The 19,583-nt window shown below is 41.5% G+C and overlaps 2 protein-coding genes across 4 annotated transcripts in view; both read left to right on the top strand.

The window, feature by feature from the left end:
• LOC102775836 (protein bicaudal D homolog 2-like) overlaps nucleotides 1-8,232 on the top strand; it is a 41,018-nt gene extending 32,786 nt beyond the window's left edge. Inside the window, exons 10-11 of one of the 2 annotated variants that reach the window (XR_015717054.1) lie at nucleotides 2,204-4,203; nucleotides 5,912-8,232. Coding sequence is in view for 1 of the 2 variants with exons in the window: in XM_087834457.1 (XP_087690583.1) it covers nucleotides 2,204-2,591 (388 nt within the window). In the remaining variant the exon portion in view is untranslated. Of the gene's footprint in view, nucleotides 1-2,203 lie in introns of both variants that reach the window. The other variant, XM_087834457.1, reaches the window with a different exon arrangement.
• Nucleotides 8,233-12,950: 4,718 nt separating this feature from the next.
• Nucleotides 12,951-19,583, top strand: part of fgd (faciogenital dysplasia) — a 52,704-nt gene continuing 46,071 nt past the window's right edge. For both annotated transcript variants that reach the window (XM_035910190.2, XM_006796446.2), the window contains exon 1: nucleotides 12,951-13,293. In XM_035910190.2, coding sequence (XP_035766083.1) covers nucleotides 13,272-13,293 — 22 coding nt within the window. In that variant the 5' untranslated portion in view covers nucleotides 12,951-13,271. The remainder of the gene's footprint in view (nucleotides 13,294-19,583) is intronic.

The following is a 19,583-nucleotide window of genomic DNA, read 5'->3' as shown; positions in this document are numbered from 1 at the left end:
AGACGAGACCACAGCTGAGCATGTTTTGAATGTGTGTGTTTGCGTCCTATTGGGAAATTATTGGTTATGAATGTTTTAGTAGTCACAGCCTTTAAATGGCAGCAGCTACTGTAAATCGTTACAGCGAGATGTAGATAATGCGCTTGTTTGTCAGAGTGTGAATATTATGATTCCTAATGCACAAAAGGCCAGCCGTCGCCTCCTGGCCCCCTTCGGCTATTGTGCTAGAACTCCCGATCACCAGGGCAAAAAGACTCCTATTGTATCCACCCACTGCTTAGAATAGACTCCTCTTTTTTTTCCCGGGAAAAATGCCCCCCACCCCTATGCAAAAGTGACTGAACTGTCTGAAGGTGCACCAGCTCGCTTCTTGCTCCCGGGTTGTTCCCAAATCTCATACTGGGTTTAATGAGGTAGCACTGATCCCTATTGTCTGGGTGTGTGTCCCAGAGGGAATCAAGCTGCATACACAAGAGGAGGGGGCCATGGTTTGTATTTGTTTGGTGGTCTGGCAAGGCCAGGGTTCACATGGCCCACCACCACGTGCAGCACCGCACGCAGCAAAAACATCTGCGCTTCCTGTTTGCAGATGCTCCCTTCAAGACATTCTTTTTTTTTTTTTTTTTTTTTTTTTTTTTGTAAGAAAAAGCTGATAAATTCTTCACCTACTGAAAGATTATTTGCTTGCTTTGCATTATTTTTATGGATTTTTTTATTTTATGTTATTTATTTATCGCTTCTGCAGCAGCAGTTCAGTTGCTAAACACTGACTAAATCGGAACAGATCGGTAATGACAGTTACGGCTCGTAGAGAAAAGAGTTTGCAGACTATAGCTTCAGGCTAGGGTGTTAACAAAAAATAAATAATAATTCATTTCAAATAAATGAAAGTGAGTTGGGTGAGGCTGCCCAACAGTTAAATTGTGTCTGAACTTTGGTGCTGTATGGTTGGGCTGCTCACTAACGTATTCAGCCCTTCCCTCCCAATAGGTTTGTCAGTCATTACTGAAGAATGTCACTCGATTTGCTTTGTCAGCAGCACAGAAAACAGGGATGAGCAAGATGAGAGAGAAAGTGACTGATTCGGGCAGATAGAGAGAGACTGTAGCAAGGAAGTGACGAGGCTTGAAAGGCAATGATAAGACCCAGGAGAGCGGATAAAAGGAAACAGGAGCACGACAGCAGCAGATGGGAAGTGGCGATATGGACCCCCCACCTTGAAATCCTGTCAGGTGTCCCACTTTTTATACTTGTCCAGCTTTAGACGCACACACACTAACACGTGTGCAAGGACAGCGGGAGACAGGTGATAATGCCGCAGTGCAGCACCCGGTGATGACGAGCGTTAGTAGACAGACTTCATATCTTCTATTTCGCACACAGATGGGAGATGCAAGGGAGGCATAGAAGTTGTGCTGTCTCACTCAAACTGGAAAATTGGAGATCAGGTGTGAACAGCTACAGCTCAGAGCAATAAACCACATTCTTCTCTTCCCTGTCTTAATTTTTCTTCTCTTTCGCTCCCCTCCTGCCTTTTTCTCAGGTGATGCAGAAACGATCTTCCCTTTGACCTGTAGGCTAATGATTTCATCCCTTATGTATGTAATCTATCTTCAACTGCCACTGTGCATACATTCATATTATCCCAAGGCTCTGCAAGCTGCTCTCAGATGTCTCACCTGTTCATGAATGTAAATCATACCCTCTAGCAGCAGCTATACAAATACAAATTTTCAGTTTATGAAATGACGGGAAGTGCGGTGAGAGTTTGTTACTATATCTGGCAAATTATCTGCAGAATGTTTTAAGTGGAGCTAAAAATGTGTTCGTTGGGGGGACTTTGTTGAAGAGGACCAAAATGGCTGGTGAAGTCTTAAGTTAATATTTCAGAAGCTTGGGCAGTCTTGCAGGTCTTCATGTTGTGGCTCATGGGCTCCACCTGCTGGTGGCTAATTTATTACACTAGCAGGAAGTTTATGATGTGTGGGTTTGAATGTGTGTCTGAGTGTTTCTGTCAGTGAATCAAATCTGAGGTGCGTGTTAAGTAATATCACAAAAATATCAAAAAGATTTAACAGGGTTTTCTTTTTTTGGGGGGGTTGGCTGTTAAAGCAGTGCCCTCCTGTGATATGTCACAGGAAACCCTCTTAGTCGGTGAACAAATCTGACATTACTGTCTTCTCTGCCTGTGTTTCTCCTGCAGTTGTGATGAGTATGTTACCCAGCTGGATGAGATGCAGAGACAGCTGGCCGCAGCAGAGGACGAGAAGAAAACCCTTAACTCTCTGCTGCGAATGGCTATCCAGCAGAAGCTCGCCCTGACACAGCGCCTGGAAGATCTTGAGTTTGATCACGAGCAGACCCGTCGGGGAGGCAATGCAGGCCGTGCTAAAGCTCGCAGCAAGGCCGCCGGCACCGCCAGCGCCGCCGCTGCCACCACCACCACCACCACCAACAACAACCCGCATGTAAGTCAGAGTCTCACCTGCTCTGTCTCAGGCCGACCAGAGCACAGCAGTTCTGTGCCCAGCAGCATCCTGGGAGGCCCCGTGGTCTTCTGCAGCGAGAAGTACAAGATCTACTGCGACTGAGGCGGCAGAAACCTCCGCACGGGACTGCTGTGTACAGAGGGGAGGGGGCTCACGGGCCGAAACCCTCCCTGCCTTAGTGTTAAAGAGCCCCACTTGCTCGCTTATCTCCATGGCCAGCCTGCGCTCCTCTAGGGACTGATGTGTTACTAACCAGCTGCTCGTGTGTGCTACTATAAACGCTTAGGGGAATGCAGTGTATGTACAGTGTGCACTAGACGTTTGGACTGTAGTAGACATATTTGGCATGTGGGTTATAAGGCCCTGGTTATATTGGGGGGTTTGTGGATATTATGGGTTGTCTATTCTTTCCGCTGTCATAGTGCTGTACGTATGATGTAAAAGCTGGCAGCTTCTGTGCTTGTTTGTTCTAGCCCCCCGGAGTGGCTTGCCTGGTCACATTAACACATTGCTGAGGTGGAGACGTGTAAAGATGATGTCACTCTGATGCTCTAACAACTAAACCTGACATCCTCAGTTCTTTGGCTTGTCTGTCGGCATTGGTGCTCCTTTCCGAATAAATAAAATGGCCCCTTCTTTCCTCTGCCTCTCCGTCCTGGTCCCCCCAGGACCGAACCGTGCCCGGCAGCCCACTTTCTAATGTTTACAACCAGAAAAAGGAACTAGAATATGCAAGCTCCCTCTGCTTTTTTGCTAGGGGAGCATAATATGATTTTACACAGAAATACAAAAAAAAAATCATAAGTGGGTCAATGAAGTTGTTTGGGCAGAAAAGGAGCACTTGTGACCACATTTGTTTATTTCAGGTTAATTTTAAAGCTGTGACGCTAGCACACCAATACTATAGGGTCAATAGAATCGCATGGCTTTGCAGCTGAAAATGCTTGAGAGCTTTTTAACTGTTTTTCTGTTGTTAGGTGTGTGGTACCAGACAAAACTCTGTACTACAGGGCTCTACATTGTTTTTTGTTTTTTAAAAAGAAAAAAGGAGTTAATTGGTGTGATACAAGAGGGCTGTGTAATCCCTGTGACCCATTATTGTTGCAAAGGATTCATTCAGAGCCATATTACGAGAAAGAAGGTTTGACAAATCGACACATCTAAATTAAGTGCACTTCAGCATAGGTGCCTCAGGTTCCTGCTTCTGTTCAAATGGATATAATGCTTACTGTGAAAAGAGATACAATATAGTTTTAATCAGAGAGGATTTTTAAAAAAAAAAACTCTATAGAATAAATCCTTGAAGAGCACAAATCGAAACTGTTCACACATCCGGACAATAAATCTGCAAACAAATCCAACCGACCGCTCGACAAAAGTGCCTGTCGACCCCAAACGCTTGATATTTTTATCTCTTTGTTGATGTAAAGCCCTGTCCTTGCGTCTCAGCTGAGCTAATGCTTTTCCTTCTCACTCCCCCCCCCCCCCCCCCCCCCCATCCCCTGCCCCGCTGTTTGCGAGATTGCTGAGAGCTGTCAAATGATTTCTATGTGGTTACGTGGCTGGAAAAAAAAAGAAGTCCTCTCCTAATGTCTCTAATCTGTGTCTCGTTGCTCGGTCGCTACTACGACCTTCTCTCTTGTAGATTGTCAGCAGCTTGCTCCCCCAGCATCACCACTCACCCTTTAACTAGAATGAGGAATATTTTTGTCAGGTAACGTCCTCGCATACGATGTGTTTTCCGAATTTTGCCTGCGTTTATATCTCAGTGTTGCGGTGAAGGGCCTTCATTTGTGTACAAGGTTTTTAACCATTGAAATGAAGGGCCTCTCTTGTTTGTTTTCTTGGGTTGCTTGGTGTGTGAGGACAAAGCAACGTACTGTTTTAGTATTGACAATAGCTTTAACCCCTTGCAAGCTAGTATTACGCAAATAGGCAAAATTTCAGTGGGGCTCGTGTTTAATAAAGTCCATGTACCGCTTGTGGATCATAGACACATTAGCTTTATGATGCTAAAAGCAGGGTTGATGTGAGGAAATCCTGCAAGATTTGTTTAAAAAAAATAGCATTTTCTACTACTAATAAGCTATATATAAAATTCTCTATATTCTTAATATGATCATGTTCAGGTTATAATCTTGCAGGTTTCTACTACAGTGTTCCTTCCTCTTAAATGCATATACAATGGGCATTTATTCCTCTGAACACAGGGAATTATGTCCGCAGTCAACCCTGCTTGAGTGCGCATCCGTAAGCCGCAGCACACAGCATGGAGATGAGGCTATTGTACACTTTCTGAAAAAAGAAAAAAAGCCCAGCCTCCTTAGAGGTCAGTCACTCCTATGTTTGAAGTTCAGTCAACTTACAAGTGCGGTATATTCTGTTTCCATCAGTTTGCGCTGAGAAAAAAAGGTTTAGGGAGTAGAGGAGGGAGAACTAATCGTGTTGTAAACCAGCTCCTGAGAGAGGAGATAAGAAAGCTAAACATGCTGGTGAAGAAAGCCAGATGTGTGGCTGGATGGAGAATCTAATCCAGGGGTGCTTTTCGTTACGTATGCTTATCTCCTTGGGAAAGTTTATAATTTAAGGAATTGGAAGATCCTACCATGATACTTAGAGACATGAGAATAGGCTGGCATAGCGAAAAACACCCCGTGATATTTTTTTTCTTTATTCTTTTATTGAGGGATAAACTCCCACTGATATTTGGAGGAAAAAAAATCTTGAGATTGGTTGCTCGCTCAACCAGAGGACATTGATTCAAATTAGTTAAGCTCCCAACCGTATCCCTTGTATAGGTTATGTGGATTTACTGAGCAGTAGATGATTGCAGGATGTGATTGTGACTAGAATCCCCTCTCCTTATAGATAGACTAATCCCCACTTCGCTCGATCTAGTTTGAAATCAATGTCTGGCTTTTTTGGTGTCATTTCAATATGCCACCTAAAATAAAACAGCAAAGCTCCTCCTACCTCTGCCTGCAGGCTCCTCCCACATCACCTCTAAGTTTTACTTCACATGATGCATCGTGTTTCTGATTTAAAAGTAAGCCTGCATGTCAAAAGCATAACCCATTTTTCATTAACTTGCATGGCTAATGAGAAAGACCCATCTCCTTTGGTGGTGAGGCTTCAACTCTGTCCTATGAATGAAAGTTCATGGTACTCGTGAGTCACTGGCTTCCTAACTGCACCTGCGGGATGATTTGCAGTGAATGCGCTTTCACACCAGAAACTAAATGGCCATACTGGCCGGCTTAAAGTTCCTAACATCGCTTTCTGTTGCTTTGACTAACCAACAGCCGCCATCTTACTTTGTCTGCGTGGACTCCGCTGCTGTGACCTTGTAAACAGTCGCTCTCAAATGACCAAAACCAAGTGCTAATGATGCTCATTATTTGTTTGTTTCTCCACTTTTGCAGTAATTTCAGTAATTCTGCACGGACGACGAAGTACCAACACAAGGTCCATTCTCGCAGCTGATTGAGTTGGGCGAAACGAGTTAGCGCTACTCTAGGCTATTTGGACTTGAAGAAAAAATAAAACGGCAAAAACCTAAGTACAAACGTTAAGCACAGGTTTTTAATTTGAATCAATTGTCCTCCCCTTTTCATTTTAAAATTCTGTTATGTTATGCACATTAGGATCACACTTGGTCCAAATTGTGGATGCCTCTGCTGGAAGCCATTTTTGCCTCGCAAGTACAGTGAACTTCTTGGCTTGTAATTGGCCAATCCATCCAAATCCTCTATTGAGAAGCCAAGGGAGATGTGGTCGTTTCTTATTGTTAATCAACAAGCTGTTTTTGTTTGGTTTTATCTCTTATTTTTAGTTTATTGTTTTGTTAATCTGTGCACTTTCATTTTATAGGATTATAACATGCTATTATTAACCTATAGGAAAGCATGGTAGTACAATGGTTTGTTGAGTTATCCAATATAGGTTGGAGGACTGTAGTAGTGTAAGTCCTCCTCAAATATTTGAATTTAAACAATACGCACTACAGTAAGGCTCCACAAACCACAAATGTACTATGATGACTCTGTCCTCAAGAATTTATCCATCAAATAATCATTTTAAAATTGTTTTGTTACATCGTGTTATGCTGTTGCTTTTGTTTTTCATATGTTTGTTCTACTGCCATGTTCTCTACAAAAATCCAGGGTGATCAAATTCTGGGGTTTTTTCATGTATTTATTATTCCTAGGAATAGTTCAAAAATTACACTATGAAACTTGACAACGCTCTGACTCAAATAGGTAAGTTGTGTCTTGGGAAAAATTTGCGTGACGACGATATGTGCTTTTCCTAGCTTCTTACCGAGGGCGTTCCACTGAAACGGGATCGCTGGCTTTCAGAATTCTTTGCAACTGCGACAATTAAAATTCCAAATTGGAATTGTTTCATTCTCTCTTTGTTTATTGTGCCAAATCTTGGTACACCGTTTAGGTTGAAAATGAGAAAAAGAATCGGAAAGAAGAAGAAGAAAAACTAAGAAAGGTGCAGTTTGGGCCATGGCTCTCGCTGCCGTGCGAGAGCCGGGGTTTTGTTTTTCGGTTCGTTTTAGTTCTTCGTTTCTGACCAGTAGTGCCTTTCATTGTTTCAAGGGAGAATCTTAGACTAGTGTTTTATGTTTCTGTTTTTTATATATAGGTGAGGACTTTGGGTTCAAAATGACTGTGAGCAGCAATAAGCGCAAAGGGAATTTTCCCCCCTTTTCTGCATGAGTGAGGTGATAGTTTTGAAATTAGCTCAATAAAACTCAAGTTGTATTGAATTCTGCAGGTCAGTGATCCCCTCGAGAAATTCAGGGGTATTGAGAAAAGTTTTTTTTTTATTTTACTTTATCAAACATTGGGAACCAAAAGAGATCCCTTTGGCCTCCTGTTATTGAACAAAGTGCTCCAAGCATCTTTAATGTGTTGGGGTAGATCAGTGTACTATTGGAAACATCTATGTATCTCTAGCTTTGTTTGGTGAAGGTAATGTGATATCAATAGTATTGTTAAAAATGTGCAGAGAGCGCATTTTATCTTTACTTTTGTCTAATTTGACTTTTGTTTGTTTTGTTGGGTTTTTTTTTATTCTTGAATCTTTTTTTTTTTTACATCATCTTTGGTGTTTTCAGGAAACAGAAAACAAGATTAGCATCAACAAGCTTGAATAGTGCCATTATAGCCAATGCTTGTTTGTTGAGGCGTTAAAGTTACCAATATGGATAAGAAGCTAACAAAAAAGTGCAATTCAGATACTGTTTTACATTAAAAAGAGAAAGTTTTCTGTTTGCTGGAAGCGATAGCATTGTGATACTACAAAAAATAGCTGTGCAAACTTTATATTGTCATATTGTGTTTCAGTATTGATCCATAATGAGAGTTTGATATCTTTATATGAAATAACGACTTCACCTGTATTTATTTGAACTGTCATGCAGTACTGTATTCTTATCAATAATGTGCATTATGATTAGTGGCATATTGATTACAGCTAAACGTCATATGCATGTTTCTCAGTCATGGGACCTTTACACAGAGTTGAAAACAAACATGTTAAAACTTTTGTCGGGGTGTTTTTAAAAGAGAGAAAATAAAAAATTAGGGCTTGGGGCGGGGACCAGTTAAGTCTGATGTATTACTGCTGAACTAATCCTATGAAAGTGTTTTGTTTGTTTTCTAGTGGAGATGGTATGTCTGTGTAAGGGTAGTCATACTGGCTAAAATCAATAAATGTGACTTAAGTTCCAGCGTGTTTCAGTGTTGTTATTTATAGCTGCTCCACAGCTGAAGCGGATGAAAGGGTTAACCATTGAAGTATGTGGTCTGCAGCCCTGGAGTCTCCTCATAGCGTTCCCAGTTGGAAGCCAGGGGAAGGGGGAACTTCCCAGCTGTCCAAGCGGCTCCAGGAACCTGATCACATTTCACACAATGCACAAAAACACCTCCACCAAACCCCCCCCACATCCCCCATCCCTACCCTGTCTGTTCTCTGCTGTATTGCTTAAACCTTGCCCCTCCCTCTTCTGCCCCCTCCATTTCCCGTTTCTTTCTCCCCCTCTCCTCCACTGTCCCTCCCTCCTGGAGATATGCCCAAGCACTGATTGGTCCCAGTTTCTTTTTTGACCTTTGGTACACTCAGCATTTCCTGTCGAGGCTCTGGAGGCCGGCTCTCTGCTCAATTAAAACTGCTGTTATTTTCTTGGTGTTGATTTACAAGAGGAAAGTATGAACATTACATTATGCCATTTAAAAAAAAATCTACACATTAATGACAATAAAGGGGAAAAATTGAGATTTTTATTTATGCAAATGAAACGAAATAAATAGATGGACTAACTGTTATTGATCCATTCACTTTAGAGGTCAAAATGTTGTATGGATGTTTTAAACTTCATCTATAAGCGCTCTGAATGTGCAGATTACTCCAAATGAAGAAGTGAAAAAGAACAAGATTGACCCTCTGAGTAAGAGGGCTAAATATTCTATACTTTGAAAGCTCAGATGCTCTTAGGTGCTTTTAAACCATCTTTTTTGTCCACCCAGATCAAGTTTACTGTCAATATTAAGTCAAGGCTCCCTCTCTTTATTTATTTTTTCTTCTGGTTTGGTTAATTCTGTATTTCTTCCTTTTAGAATATTCAAATATTTATTGTTATTTATTACTTTAGAAAAACATCCGATTCTCTCTAGAGCTATTCTCACACTCCTGTCATTGTTCATTCTCCTCCTTTAGAGCTATGTGGGCATTTCTCAGATTGCTTCCAAAACATTCCTACTTTCTGATGAAAGTAGTTCTAAGTTCATTTAAAGTCTCTGATAGACATTTAATATTTAATCCAAATAAAAGGTCTAGAAAGAGTTACGAGCTTATTTCGCCTTACGAAATTGTGGAATATCATCTTGACACGTTGGATACAGTTTACCAGAAAAAACGCTGGCAATTTAGCAGTAGCATGTTTGCCTTGTGCCCTACACCGTTTGAAAATTAAGACAGCAGAAGCAGAGATACTCTTACTCTTGTCCTTTCCACCACTGCTTTTGTCAGAACTAAAGTATGCAGAACCATTTACCTTTTTGGTAAATGTATTAAAAGTAATGTGAGCATTTTTAACAGTAAATTTACTCTCTGTACTTACTTACTATATCAGTGTTTTGCTATTATTTAAGGGGGGGGGGGGGGCTGCTATGCATTAATGTGTAGGTTTTGATATGCAAATTACAATAAATGACTATGTGATATAGCAATTACTTAGTCTTCTTCTTCCTTTGAGGAGTGTGAAGCACTGAAGTTCTGCCTGTGAATAAGTGCACTAGAAATATAAAGAGGCATAAAATATAAATCTTCAAAGTAGACACACCTAGAATTTGTATTTACATGCAATACTTAGGAAATGTAATCATTTACATCGAGTCAAAATAAAAGTAAAGCACCACTGATCAGTCCACCCTACAGCTTTGTCCCGCTGACAGTCCTATATATAATATATACTGATTTCAGGTTTATATATAATAAAGGTTTATATATAATAAACCTGAAATAAGTTAATATTAATGCTTAGTTGTGTCACTAAAAGACAGTGCTGTGAATCAGTACACTTAAACCAAGTGCTATCATTTACCATTCACGTCCTGCTGATTTTTCAGCATCAGAGAATTAATGATAGCCAGTCGGGAGAAGTCAGTTCACTGACAAGCAATGACATCACTCTAGTAACAGTGGAGCCTTTGTTGGTGCCAGTCTTCCATTATCCCCCCCCCCCCCCCCCCCCTTACTGCCTGAGGAAATATGGGTCACTACATGGCATCAGTCTTGTTCTATTAATACTCAGCTGCTGCGATTATACCCAGGATGAAGAAGGATTCATGCAGCAGAGCAGCTGTTTTCACTACTCAGTTGATGCACTATCTATATTCACCACCTGGGGTCCCCATGCTACAACTGTTGACGTCTTTGTGAGCTGACCGAGTAACTGTAACTCTTCCAGTAACTGTGAGAGCTGCAGGCCTTAAGGGGGAGAGGGCGCGCTTCTTTGCACTTACAAAGAGTCTCCTTTATGAGTGTGCGCCGGGGCTGTCATGTGATGAATCCATGTGGAGCCTGAAGGAGCAGAGAGCTTTGATCAGCTGGTCTGAAAGAGCAACGGCAATCATCAACACCGCACGCGCCTCGTGTGGATTCAAACACACACGTTAACACATTTCTAAACAACCCCACCGGAGGAGAAATAATACCAGCGAGAATCTTAAGCAATTTATGACCCGTGGAGTGTGAGCTCAGCTTCACGATGAATTCAAAAATTCCTGAGTCCTGACACTGGATGCAGGGTGTGAGCGTCCTCCCTATTGTGACTCATAGATCTGTCTGTAGTATCTCCACGCAGCTGCTGGTGTGGTCCCAAAAAATGCAGCTTCGCCTGTGTCAAACAATGAAGTGTTGATTCAATCAATACCAGGCTTTAATTTGCACCTGAAAAAGAGTGAACAAATGACGACTGGCACCCAATTCTGGAGTGTGATTATCATGTGATTGGGACATTTATACCATGGCACTTTCAGATGAGTGTAAAAAGATCTGTGGAGCTCGTGTCACACTTATCTATGCTGACTTTCGCACCAAGCTTTCTGCTTGGCTGCTCATCTGCCACTCTGCTTTTCTTCCTCTCTTCATCCTAATTGCCATTTTTCACATCCTCCTCTGTCTCTCGCTTCCCCCAGTCTCTCATTTTCCTCTTTCCTCCGTCTCTCTGAATGCAGTTGTTTCACTCTGCTCTGTGGTTTTGAGTGGAGGAGCCCCGGGGAAGCAGAGCACAGGATGTATCCCAGAGGACTGTTTGGTGCTCTATTTTCTATGGACCAGCATGCCCTAGAAAGACAGACAGACAGGCCGAAAGACAGGCAACTCCATGCACCCAAGGGCACTGGGCCCCCGATCTATTTAAAAACACAAATCCAGTCATCCACAAAACACTTGGCCTTTCAGACTCTGCACTGACATGTTCAGAACTTTTCTCTAAAGCAAAGAAAACGTACAAAGTTACAGTAAAAGAAGAATATTTTGCTGCTCTTGTGTCTTTAAAGTGGAAAGCCGAAAAGTGGAAAATGTGTGATTCAATAGTGTAGTCACAGAGGTCATATACATGTGGGAAGAGAGGAATGAAATATAATGTGTATTCACTGCTTATTAGAGAGGAGCACGGGTCAATGAAGCAGCCTTCTGCCTGGCAAGCAGCCAGACAAAGAGGTGTTATCATTAGAAGCCCTGCTGTTGTCTGTGTGGATCTGAGGCTCGTGACAAGTGTGAAGCACCAACAGTGGCCTTAAAAGGGGTTAATGGTGCGTAGCTGAACAGACACAAGTTTCAAATATGTGGGTGGGAGGCTGCACAGAAACACAGAGAGAGGGCTGTGGAAAGTTATTCGCTACAGGATCCTGAAAATTAGGGAAAAATAAAAAAAATAAATCAAAATGATCACTGAGAAGCAACACTAATGCGCTAAAAGTGTATGCGTTAAGCACAAAATGAGTCCATACTACTATAATCCCACAATATTAATACATTATTAGCTCGTGCAGTTTCATTTTTTCAGCCTACAGGTGTTGGGCGGTATCCAGGGAGTTTAAAGATAAATCTCATGGATGTGATATGAGTAAATGTTACCCTTATTTTCTTGCTTCATTACTTACATATTAGACATGTTTATCTTTTGGCTCGTCTGAAAAGTTTAGACATTCAGTACAAGTACAAGAGTAAGAGGTGTTAAAGGGAAAAAGTAGTCAAGCTACATATGTGCTTCATGAGTAAATGTTCTTAGTTATATTTCACTACTGCAGACTGCAGACACCCCCGGTGACCTTTCCTCATCGACTGTATCAAGTGGAGGTTTAGATTTAGGGCATGCTTGTAATATCCTTATAATATGAGAGCTTAACTCCTGCAGATCCATGATTTGTTTTCTGCTTCGGTTCCTTGTTTCCTTCAACAAGCATTCACCGAGTCAGCAGATGTTTGATGAGACAGAAAAACCAACTGAACCAATTAAAAGATGAGGAGAAAGCCTGCTCAGTGACATGGAAATGCAGTGCCAGTTAGTGTTCATGTTCCAGAAACTATTCCTTAACTAATAGGGAGATGTGGGGATTTCAGAGCAGAACCATCTACTGAAATAGGCCTCATCCTTTTCATGGCTTCATGTGACAACTCATGCCTCTGTCCCAGGGCATGTCAAATGCACAAGGATAGAGGGTCTACTTTTAAAAACGGACAAAAAAAAGAAAGAAAAATGATAAAACGGTGAGCCAAAAAGAAGAAAAAGAAAAAACAAAAAGCTTGATTAGTTTGTAAAAAGATAAAATTATCATTAGTTTTTTTTCCTCCAGCGCTTAGCTTTCACTGCACTCAATGAATGGGGTTGTAGTGCTCGCGCCTCGCACCGGCGGGAACGCGCATTTTCTTTTCTTCCAGCGGCACAGAGGAGAGACTTCTGTCTGTCAGAGGGAGGAGAAAGGACTATATGGAGGAATATAAACCTCTTATTCTGCGCAAAACTGATTCGGATAACGTCTCTCGCGTCCGTTAAGAAGCCATGAAGTCACCATAGTGGGTCTGTGTGTATTTTATTTTAATTTTTATTTTAGTCGGCGAACAGGAAAAGTGAAGCTCTGAAGTGCAGGCGCTCCTCCGAGTTTAGCCCACAGTACGCTGGATCCACGGCTGCTGCTGCTGCTGCCAGTTGCTCCGAGAAAAAGAAGATTTTAACCGAAAGAGGCGAGAAGAAGTTTGTGCAAAATGCAAGGAGTTTCAGCTACCGGTGAGTAAAACGAATAACTGCGAGCCTCCCTCTCTGTGTCTTTATTAACCCTCTGCGGTTTTCAAGAGTTGTTTCCAAATGGCTACGGCGGGTATTGCGCACAGGGTTTGAATACCAGAATGCTTTTGCCAGCTGTCAACAGGGCAGCTGCAGGCCCGCTTCAGCCCCACAACAAAACTGAGAGCTTGTTTGCTCGTTTGTCGACTTTATCCGCATAACTGAAAAGAGGTATTTCTGTTGTATGGGAGACTGGAGCTGACAGGGCAGGAATAGTAGCGAACCAGTGCCAAACCTTGAGTGAGGGAGCTGTGACCTCACTGCTGCCCCTGTCTGACGCGCCCCCCTCTCATAAATACCCCACACACGTATGTTTAGTAATGAGTGACCGGAAATCAAACACCGCGTTCTAATAATGATCATAAGAAGAGGACTCATTTATTATCCTGCAGTAGTGTGTGTGTGTTTGGCCATAAGAGGTACACACTTTCTTCCAGGAATGTGATTTAAGAGGAGGGGGAAAGTGTTTGCTATCTGAAAGTGTTGCAAGTGTGTCTGTGTGTGCAGCTATGTGGCTGGATGATAGAGGGACATCTTGGCCTAAGGGGAGTGACAGTGTGTGGTTTCCTCTTTGCAGTGTGGGCAGCCATGTTTTGATGCTGAGATCCTTTGAGAATCTTTCCTGCATTTCTATTTCTCCACGATCAGAAGGGGGGGGGGGGGGGGGGGGGATTTGTTTTTCTTTTCTTTCTTTCTTTTGTTCATCACACACCGTGTCCAGATCATTGTTCCTGTGTCATGCATTTTGCTTTGCATGGCCTGGAGATGACAGATCTGGGGCATTAGGCTTCATATTCCTATCAAACAACCCCAAAAAGTTTACTGCCAAAGTTCGTGCAAATCTCAAGATCTTTCACAGAGGCCTGGGAATGAAGCGCTAGCATGCAGACAAAGAAGAGTATGGGGGAGGGCATATGAGAGAAAGAATGATAGAGATGAAGTGCTGATGGGACGATATGGAGCTGCAGCAGAGGTGAGCTATGCAGACAGAAAAAAAAAAGAGCGTGTTTGTTGTGAGACTCAGGGGAGGAATCGATCTGCTGTCCTTCTGGCTGACTTTCTTTTTTCCGGCAGTCCAGCAGTGTATCGTTTCTCTCCCACACACATTCACTCCCAAGGCCTTGCTCCCTATTTATTTATTTATTTTTTTGCAGTTCCCTCTTTCTCTCCCACACTGTTCCAGATCAATCTCTGCCCCGCTCTTACACTTTGTGGCCGCCTTAAACAGCCCCCATCAAAACACACACAGCTCTATTGCTCATCGCAGCTACCATCAGATGAAATACCTCCCCCCTCCCTACTTCCCCCAAATATATTCCTTCCACATGGGAACCCCAACCGGCCTGTGCACTCTCTAATGCTTATTTTTGTGTTTATATGATGGGAGGGTCAAACGGGTTGGAAGCTGCTTGCATCAAATCGTTGGAGAATCTATTAAAATAAACCACATCACAAATAAACTGCGGTTGGATAGATAGTGTGCCTCTCAGTTTGAGGTCTACCTCAGTCCTCAGATTGTTTCCAACTCCATAAACCTTTCTGACAGACTTCAGTCTCCGTCTTCCACTCCCTTTGCACCGTGTCTGGTTGAAAAATGGGAGGACGTCTCCCTCACAGATGGAGGACAATAGTGGTTCACGTAGGGCAGCTGGATGCTCCATCTGGCTGTTTAGGTTATTTGTTATTAACAAAAGCTATTGGGCTCGTCTGTGTTTAACTGGGCTAATGTAAACATTTCCCCTCCATGTTAGATAAACAAACAGCAGAGGAGTTATGGTGAACGATGGTGCGATTTATATCTGCCCAGCAAGAAAAAGGGGGAATGGCCATAAGCTATTGTGAGACTGAGCCTAAAAACTCAAACTTTTTTTTTGTGATCATATATTGAATGTAAACAGCAAGAGGGTTTTTTAGAACTAACTGTTGATCTCCAAGGAAGGAGTTTCACTTTCCAGGCATGAATTAAATATCAATATTTACATTTTCCACTTGCTGTACATCTCTTCTACTTTTACAAGTGCTGTCTGAGTTGGGTTGTATGTCGCCTTACGTGCTGATGACGTCTGTATCTGTAGCCTTCGTGTTTTCCTGCTGTCTGTCTTTGTGTCTCGTTCTTTTCCAGGTGCGCACTGAGCTTATTCCTCCAAATTTGGCAAATTTGGCCTCAGTAATGAGACGGTTAGAGTTTAGTGGTCACTGTGACCTTCCCATCCGTGCTACTGTTTCAAACATCAAGGGAATTTCATTACATTTGACCACAAATGTTCACTTGAAATAAATCATAAACTGATAGGTGAATATGATTAAAACAAATGTCTAATAGGGAAAATGCATAAATCATGATATGTTGGCCTGATCCCAGGTCCCCCTCTTGGACCCATCTAGCACATACTAAAGTAGGGTTTCCCCTTTCTTTTGGGGATCAGTGGTTGGTGGTCATCTGCCTCTTCAAACAGAGAACGGAGGACAATTTTAAGGTCAGGATCACTGTGACAACATCATTTTCTGCAAAAAGAGAGACATGGCCATTAATCGGTGCCATAAGTCAGTTACAGAAGGAGAGATGGATGTAAACGCCTCATACAAGTTGTCATTTGATCCAAGAATTGATTATAGCTACTTTACAAGGCAAACTTTAAGGTTAATTATACTTACTCTATATTGCTCACGGTATAACAGCTCACAAACACAGCAGGAACAGTGATGAGCTAAATCAGAACATACTGTCAGTTTCTAATACATGTATCTGCGAAAGATGTGACAGGTCTTACGAATTTGGATGGAGTCAGCAGCTACTATCACTGTACACGGGGTTGTTTATAATGAAGGCAACAACTTGCTGATTAATACTAACCAAAGACAAACTCATAGTATTCCCGTAGGAACCAATCTCAAGCACATCCTCTACATCTCTCTACTCCTCCATGTCTCTTATCTGTGTGTATGTGTGTGTGCATGTGAGGAAGGCAGCATGACTCAGTTTCAGGGCCATGCAGAAGCTTCGGGCTCTTTCCCGGCCTGCCTGAGTGTCACATTGATTTCTCTAATGGTGGTCATGTGTGGGTCCCGCTGTTGCAAAGACTTCAGCTTAAACGACACTCAAGTTTTGCATTTGTGTGTCAGTAGAAAAGAGCCTTCAGAATCCATTGACCCCCCCTTTTTTTTTTAAATCAGGCACTTCTTTTTGGAAAGCCTTTTTCCCTACACTACATCACATGAAGGATTACCCACTTAAAGTTGAATCTGCACATGGTGTTTTTTTTCTTTCAGTCACACATAGAGATACACTTCTGTATTAAACCGTCTGTCCACTCAGGATAAGTAACCGCTTTTTGTGCACTGCTAAATGGTGTGAAAGTGTAGCTTTACGTCTGATAAGATAGTTAAGCTGGTTTGCTTGTGTGACTTTGATAAGCGTGACTAAGCAAGAGCCCATGAAACACTTTTACAAAAGTATCGTGACTTCACAACACAACCTGATTGAATCTAACCAGAACTGCGTGGGATAAGAAACTGGTTTGCTTTGGTATGGTTCATAGTTACTAGTTACAGTGAACAGACTTTCTACTTCTATTGAAGCTCCTGTTTAACAGGTTCTCCCATCATTTCTGGGCTGGTTGCTTTGAAAGGTGTGTTTTGAATCGTAGAACTGTTGTCACGTGAATAAGCATAGTTACATAGATACATGAGAAATCATTAGTAAATAAAAAAAAAAAATCCGCAGTTGCCCCAGTTTTATTTATTGTTATATCTTTGCAGTTTTGAATTTGTTGTGTTTACTGGATTATCAATTTAGTTAAAAACAAACAGAAATACCCCCCCCCCCCCCCCCCCCCCCCAAAAAAAAAGAAGAAAACAACAAAAAAACAAACAAACCCCCAAGACCTGGTTATATAAGACAAAGCTGTAACGAGCAGTGACATGAAAGATACTCAGGGGTGCAGCTGCTGTGTAACAAATATTCAAACTGCACCTTGTATAATGTAACTGTGCGTGACAGCTCAGGTGGAAAAAGTGTCTGTTCGATCCCGACCAAACCTGTTAGTAGGGCTGCAACAAAAGATTATTTTGATAGTTGACTAGTCACCGATTATTTTTGCGATTAGTCGACTAATCAGATCATGCATCCATTAGACGTACAGCTTATTGCACCAGCATGCATCTGTTCTTATATAACTATCATTAGCTTACAGCTTTAAGTGTTTAAGGTATGTGCTAACTAAAAATAAAGACAAGATGATAGTTTATTAAATTTTGATGAAATTTGCAGATTGTTTCGGTGAACTCCTTGCTATCTAAAATATAAGAGGACACCGGAGTATATTCTCCAGCATCTCACACTTCTAATAATCAGTTGTCTGCTTGACATTTATTCAGCTGTGTAAAAACTATAACTTTAATCTCAGCCAAACCGATTTACTCAGGAACAAATAAAATACTAAAAAAAAAGCCAAACAATAACATTTTTAAGTTATCTAAGTGACCTATATATGTTTAACCTGAGTAGCGAAAGTCCACAGTGGGTTTGAAAACGATTTGCCGGGAGTCGGGTGTTCTCACGGGTTCTAGTGAGCCTTGCCCCCGGCTAGCTATCGAGCTAGTGGGTAACAGACGTCTCCGAAAACGTCGGAGCGCTTTTGAAAATATGTGGTGTCTTGATAAACTGAGCAGATATTTGAGGTTTACACAGTTACATTCTCGCCTAAAAATATGTTAAACGTTTATTTTGTGACCCAGAAAGAATAATAAGAGTAATATTAAAACGAACTAGCTGCCGCCATTGTTGGAAACTGAGCTGGGCTGCGCTATGAATTCTGGGACACAGCTTCTTCTTCGGGGTTTAACGGCAGCTGGCGTCCTTGTACATGCAGTGCTGCCATCTTCTGTTTCAGTCCGTTATTACCCTCTTAAATTCTACTACTTATTCCTGCGTCTTTTGTGATCTTACAAAGCTTCAAACGATGCGTAGACTATTAAATCAGTCGTAATCGTGACTAGTCGACGTAATCGTGGCAGCCCTACCTGTTAGTGATTTATAAATATGTTATTATAATAATGAAGTTGGCTAATGAAAGATGCTGCTATTATCGTGGTAAGTACATAGTTTTGCAAATTCCCTTTATATGTGGATCTCAGTGTATGATGTTGTAGGTGTTTAATGAAATTCAGTGTCTATAAATAGTAAATGGACTGGTTCTTATGGCACTTTTCTACTCTAATTGATTAAGTGATTGATTGGTGTTTAATATGATTTCTAATTGTCAATCCCCAATTCAACTCATTATTACTGACTTTTATTAATCTAACATGTCACCGATTCTGCTTTTGCAACCTTTTGGTTTGTGATAGATGCCCAGCTATTAAGAAAAGTAAATGAGGTGAAACGTAGCTTACATGAGAATTATTCACGCCTCTTTTGCTTTGTTGACGCTAAAATGAGCTGATGTTCAGAATTGATTTTGTAGTCTGTTTTGAGAAAGCTTGTGTTTTTCATAAAGGATGGGCTTTGAGGCTTCCTTTGATTTGAAATGATATTTGTTTGGGCAGCGAGAGACAAAGAGGCTAAAAGCAGGTGGAATTTGCAACTCTGCATAATGTTTTCTCCATTTTATGGCAAAAATCTGACACATACTCTGGCTCATTCTGTCATTTTTGAAGGTAACGTTAATGTAAAGGTCTGAAAATGGCTTAAAAATCTTCCCTCTTTAACAGAGAGGTAATACTTCTATAACTAGTACTAATAGTACTATTACTAATTACTATTACTAATGAGATAATTTTGTTTGTGTTTGCATTATTGTATCCACCTACTTTACACCCGTGAAAGTAGGATAATTAACAGATGTTGCACTATGGGATCACACTGCTTCCATAGAGTGTTTAGAGATTAGTGAGAGTGAGCTGCACTTTGATAGTGAGTATAGTCGGAGTATTGAATCAAAATTCTGTTTGGTATTAGGATGTTTCTGATCAGAGTAGCAGTTCTTCCTGCACAAACTGTTTATACTGGAGGTCTCTTGGCTTAAAGTCTGGCTGACACACACACACACACACACACACACACACACACACACACAGAAGGCGGAAGTGACCTAGTTTTCCTAAATGGTACCAACTGTTGAGGCCTTCTATAAATGAGTAGAATAACTTGGTGTCACTTGATAAAGAAGTGCCATGTTAGATTCTGAGAGACTAAATTAATCTCATGCTGCTAATCTAGATGTGTCAAACTG

Source organism: Neolamprologus brichardi, chromosome 20 (assembly GCF_056152115.1).
Source record: "Neolamprologus brichardi isolate AB-2024 chromosome 20, ASM5615211v1, whole genome shotgun sequence".
In the NCBI taxonomy this organism is placed as follows: Eukaryota; Metazoa; Chordata; class Actinopteri; order Cichliformes; family Cichlidae; genus Neolamprologus; species Neolamprologus brichardi.
This window is presented reverse-complemented; position numbering and strand designations above follow the sequence as displayed.